Below are 6,039 nucleotides of genomic sequence, written 5' to 3'. Positions count from 1 at the left end.
ATACATTGCCTACATCTAGGAGTTTTTTAATGACTGATCTGAAATCAACCAGAAACAATTGTGAAATGTTCCAAGGTTTTATTGGTTTAACACAGTATATTCATTCCAGCATGTCGTTAACAGAAATTAAATACCATTATGAGATGGAACATTTGTATCTCTTTATCTTTGTGTTGATATTGATTTCAATATTTCACATAAAATAAACCATGAATAAAGCATTTACACTTAACAAAATTATAATTTTCAACATTATGAAAAGCATTCAAGTCCATCTGACAAACAAGAAATCACACCAATAAAGTTACATAGAAAAATAAGTCTCACACCAACTGAATACATTAATTTGGATGCAATGCAGGATTAACAGACGATGTAACATGCCACAGAAACAGAGTCTGAGTGAGACTGGGATAGCTAGAAAAGCAATACATGACATTTCCACAATCAGAGTTATTCAACACAGATTAATATACAAGCTTATAAGATCCCACCGCCCCACATTGAATAGCAGTGACAAAACACACTTTCCAAAAAGACAATCCTAAGCAATTGTTCTCCTAGCCCAGATGACACAAGTTACCTCTTTCAATAAGAGTTTGCGCATGTACAGATGAAGTCAACCATGTCTTTAAGCATAAAAAGGGTGCAAAAAACATAGGCAACATTTTTTTTTTTTTTACTGAAAGACAAATGCGTCTCCTGTCTTCCATTTGAGATAGATCAATTCACTTGAAACAAACAAAATCGCAAAGTAACTGGACCCCTTAGGTAAATGCTGTAGAACTACATAAACAGTAACTTAAAGAAGCTCCTATGGACAAGATAAATAGGTTTAATATACGTGTTTTATTGTCACATACACCGGATAGGTGCAGTGAAATGTGTTGTTTTACAGGATAGTAGAGGGTCAGAACACATGTTATGTTACTTTGTTCAACCTGTTAGTTCCGTCTTCCTCTCTTACCCACCTGCGGACATTGCACTTCGAACACCCCTCCCCTATGGGGTGTACTGACTCTGGATGGTTGGAAGGAGGTCGGGTAAAGGATCACTATCAGGGGTCATGCCCTCCTCTGTCACCCAGGGGGGGTGACAGTGACAGTGACATAGCACGGCGACCTCCAGTCCATCAGGGAGTACCAGTCTCTTCTGAACCAACCAACAGCAGGATCTCGTGACTGAGGATGAAGGTGAAGAAGTAGACACAGAGGTCGGCGAAGACGTCGGCCATCTTCCTGTAGGTGTCCATGAAACGGTTGATGACCTCAGCAGGGATACCAGACAGCAGGAGGGCGGCAGTCAGCACCGTGGTCTGCATCTTCTTCTCAGACTGGTGGAAAGTTAATACACGTTTATGTATGCATTATAATACTGCACAGGTTATGACTATATGTGTGTCTGACCCATTTGTTATAGCTGTGCTCCATTCACTACATAGTAACGGTGTAGAGGTATCTCATACCTTTGGAAAATACTTGTACAACCCCATGTAGGCCAGTTCGAGGGTGAGAAACGGTGCGAATATGGACTGCAAAAGAAAAGAGAGTGTAGCCTAGTTAGTGAACTGCTACAGGTCTACTCTCATATCACCATAAGTGCGGCTGAATCTAAGACAGAATAGGTCAGTGGTGTTGAACAAATGCACAAATTTCAAGGGAAGATGCAACACTTTTCTGATCCGACTCACCAGATACTTGCAGACAAAACCTCTGACAAAGATGGCAAGGAGGACACTGCCGACAAGCCTGAAGAGCCTGAAGGAGTCCAACTCTTCTGGGTCTGAGCCGGCTGCATCCTGGGCTTGTTTCTCATTGGCCAGTTGGCCACGGAGCTTCATGGCGTCATCAAAGCGGGACAGATACTTCTGCAACCCTCTGCGTGGGGATTCAGAATGGCTGGGCTCATCAGCTGCCAGCTGGGCCTCTCCCCGTGGCCTATGTCGGACCCCTGGAGTCACGTCCTGGTCTACACCCCCGCCCAGAACCTCGCTGCTGTCTGGCAGGGGAGACCCCTTCCTCTCTGGGAGATCGCTGCTGCCTACTGCCTCCGGGAGGAATGGAGACAGTCTTGGGGAGGAGGATGCTGACCACGAGTTGTTCCTGTCCAGGTCCAGATGGAACCTGGGCTCTGTGACACGACTGGACGCTCCTGTATGAGATGGCATGATCAGTGTAACATATTAGGCTAACTAGACTTCTCTGTGAAGTGAGATACGACCATATATATATATATATATATATATATATATATATATATATAACACACACACACACACACACACCTGCATATATACATATATAATACACATTTATATTAATAAACTTGTTATATAATACAGAAGGGCACTGAATTGTCATGACTACATGACTGCAGCACATTTTACACTGATGCAAGGTTTTTCTTCAGCTCACTGCACCATTATGGTCCTTAGCTAGCTCAGTAAATGTGTACTGTGCAGCTAACATTTAGATGCTAACAAGCTACCGTTAGCTGTCAGTTTCGATGGGTGAGTTGTTAGCTAATAAATTAACAAGCAATGCAATCTGCTTGTCTGATCAGCCAGCAAACCATTTACCATCAGTTAGGTTTTCCTTACCGTTTTTTTCAGCTTCAGCTTTGGTGAAACCCACGATTCTGTTCATTCGGTCTTCGGAATTCATGAGCAATTTTCGCCTCCGAATTTCTGCTCTTCTTTGCGCAGCAGAAAGACAGCTTTTCTCTTCCGGGGCGTCCATACTTTCAGAAATATTAAGATTATTTAATATTTAAGACACACTATTTTCTGATCTGTGTGATCGTGCACACAAATCCTTAGATTATTACAGCAGAGAAGCACGGACACTAACTGAGACACAACATAATGGGCCCTATTGTCTGTGTAAGTGCGCACGTTGATGATCTCATTCCGCGTTCACGTGCTATCGGAAAGTCGGAGCATCCGAGTTAAAATGAACATAAGGTTTTTTTTTGTTGTCATTTAGCAGACGCTCTTATCCAGAGCGACTTACAGCTAGTGAGTGCATACATTATTATTTTTCATACTGGACCCCCGTGGGAATCAAACCCACAATCCTGGCGTTGCCAACACCATGCTCTACCAACTGAGCTACATCCCTGCCGGCCATTCCCTCCCCTACCCTGGGCCAATTGTGCGCCGCCCCATGGTTCTCCCGGTCTCGGCCAGCTACGACAGAGCCTGGATTCGAACCAGGATCTCTAGTGGCACAGCTAGCACTACAATGCAGTGCCTTAGACCACTGCGCCACTCGGGAAGTTATTTTTCTTCTTGGTGTGAATTTCCAGCAGAGGAGGTGCTGTGTTGTGTATTTCTGCCTTTCGCAGATCGGTGTGGGGATTGCACACGGCTCATAATAATGGCCGGAACGGAGCAAATGGAATGGCATCAAACATCTGGAAACCATGTTTGATGTATTTGTAACCATTACACTAATTCCGCTCCAGTCATTACCACGAGCCCATTCTCCCCAATTAAGGTGCCACCAACCTCCAGTGCTATACACTATCCCCCCCAAAAAACAACCACCCCATCCCACTACTTTGGCCCTAAACGATCCTACAACAGACCGTCGGCCTGGGAGGATGGAACCCCTTCTCTCAAAATTCCCTGTAGATCTTCTGCATAAAAATCTCTCACACCTAAATATTTCTCTGCTGCTGCAACTACCTCATCTATCTTCTGTGATTTCCGCTCCATCAGTGCAGTTGATCACCATGGTTATAAACACAAGAAATCCAACCTTGCTAAAAACTCATCCTCTCTGGATCTATCTCTTCAGGCCTACTCACTGGGGGGCTCCCAGTCGTCTCCCTCACCCTTGGTCTATCCTCTACTCTCTTCACTGCTTCAGCATAGGAAACCTTCTTCCCCACTCGAGCTCTAGCAATCTCAACTTGTCTCTCTCGTACAGGGCACTTTGGATCTCCAGCTGCATGGGCGCCCTCCACAGTTTACACACAGTGGTTTCCCAACCCCAACTTCACACTCCCTCTGACTCTGCCCTCCTGAACCCTTTCCACATCCGGGGATCTCCCTTCTACACACTGCTGCCACATGTCAGTCAGAATCCTTGGCACTTAAAGCACCGTAGCGGGTTCGGAACAAACACCCTCACCGAATAGCTAATATACTCTAACCTGACCTTATCAGGCAGAAACTCCATATCAAAGCTCAACAAGACAGACAGGGTATCCTCCATCTCACCACTTCCACCGGGTCTGCGTCTCACAAAACGACGGGCCTCACGACCACCAGGAATATTATTTCCCGTCTTGTCCACCTCTACACTCAACGCCACCCCACTGATCACTTTTCTGAGCGGCGCCCTGCTCCGGAGAGGAAAGCACGACACAGGTTGAGCCCCGAGACACGTGACGCGGAGCACCCACTTGCTCTGGGCGGACGATGCACAAAAAAATCAACACAATTCAATTTCCAGAGACTTTGACAAACGTAACAGTTCCCAGTTTGTGCTTCACCCAGCTTGACACAACATATGGGTCGGCCAAAAAACATGGATCCACTTTTTGCAAAAATCTCACTTCTAACGGTTCCAAAATCATCTCTGGTTTGCTCATCAGGACAAAGCTAGGAAGTCTCTATCACGCCTATCGCCACAGGTAGGCCTACCTCATCTTGGTCAGGCTCAACTTCAGAGCAATCACTACAGCCGGCCGGCCGACTCCACCTCGAGATCCTCAAGGTTCTCAAGAGAGCAAGTAAAAGTAACTCCACTTGGTTTGTACTCAGGAGATGTCTGTACTTAGCACCATTCTTATGCCCTCGTGTCATCGAACTCTCTACCTTCCTCACCACCCTACAGACTCCATACCTTCCTCACCACCCTACAGACTCCATACCTTCCTCACCACCCTACAGACTCTCTACCTTCCTCACCACCCTACAGACTCCATACCTTCCTCACCACCCTACAGACTCCATACCTTCCTCACCACCCTACAGACTCTCTACCTTCCTCACCACCCTACAGACTCCATACCTTCCTCACCACCCTACAGACTCCATACCTTCCTCACCACCCTACAGACTCTCTACCTTCCTCACCACCCTACAGACTCCATACCTTCCTCACCACCCTACAGACTCCATACCTTCCTCACCACCCTACAGACTCTCTACCTTCCTCACCACCCTTCAGACTCCATACCTTCCTCACCACCCTACAGACTCCATACCTTCCTCACCACCCTACAGACTCCATACCTTCCTCACCACCCTACAGACTCTCTACCTTCCTCACCACCCTTCAGACTCCATACCTTCCTCACCACCCTACAGAATCTCTACCTTCCTCACCACCCTACAGACTCTCTACCTTCCTCACCCACAGACTAGAGGAGTTTACTGTTGGTCGATTCTGGTACTTTCAAGTGGGAAACTCGGAGCTCATGTTTCTACAACAAGTTTCCAAGTCAGATTAACACGTGAACGCCGCATCACCCTCTCAACATAAAGCCCGGAGACATACATACATACATTTACATTTAGCAGACGCTCTTATCCAGAGCGACTTACAGGAGCAATTAGGGTTAAGTGCCTTGCTCAAGGGCACATCAACATATTTTTCATCTAGTTGGCTCGGGGATTAGAACCAGCGACCTTTCGGTTACTGGCACAACGCTCTTAGCCACTAAGCTACCTGCCGCCCCTATGGAGACCAATGGTGCGTTCAAGACAAATTGGAACTTCAACCTAGCTCGGAACTAGGGAATCTCCGACCTCCGACTTCAGTGTGTTCAAGACAACTGGTAACAAAAAAAACTATCTCCGACTGGGAAAAATAGTTTTGAATTGTCATCCAACTCGGAAACTCTGGCATCTTTCTAGAGCTCCGACTTGCCGACCTGAAAATCACTGACGTCATGATTTGACTAATTTTTTTTCTTCCCCCGATTTCCCAGTTGTCTTGAATGCACCATCATCCTAGAACGCCAATTTCTCCGACCTGAAGATCATTGAAGTCACAATTCTGAGCTCGTTTTTTCCGAGTTCCCAGT

General features: G+C 46.2%; 1 protein-coding gene across 1 annotated transcript; it reads right to left on the bottom strand.

Moving 5' to 3' along the window:
• Nucleotides 1-63: 63 nt before the first annotated feature.
• LOC121580131 (guided entry of tail-anchored proteins factor CAMLG-like) lies at nucleotides 64-2,899 on the bottom strand. The gene is made up of 4 exons (XM_041895188.2): nucleotides 2,600-2,899; nucleotides 1,691-2,151; nucleotides 1,466-1,531; nucleotides 64-1,333 (listed from the first exon to the last, which is right to left on the bottom strand). The coding sequence occupies exons 1-4, from the start codon at nucleotides 2,736-2,738 to the stop codon at nucleotides 1,133-1,135; spliced, it is 867 nt and encodes a 288-aa protein (XP_041751122.2). The 5' UTR covers nucleotides 2,739-2,899; the 3' UTR covers nucleotides 64-1,132.
• Between the last annotated feature and the right edge of the window lie 3,140 nt (nucleotides 2,900-6,039).

The sequence above is a fragment of the Coregonus clupeaformis genome, chromosome 13 (assembly GCF_020615455.1).
Source record: "Coregonus clupeaformis isolate EN_2021a chromosome 13, ASM2061545v1, whole genome shotgun sequence".
NCBI classification, from domain to species: domain Eukaryota; kingdom Metazoa; phylum Chordata; class Actinopteri; order Salmoniformes; family Salmonidae; genus Coregonus; species Coregonus clupeaformis.
This window is presented reverse-complemented; position numbering and strand designations above follow the sequence as displayed.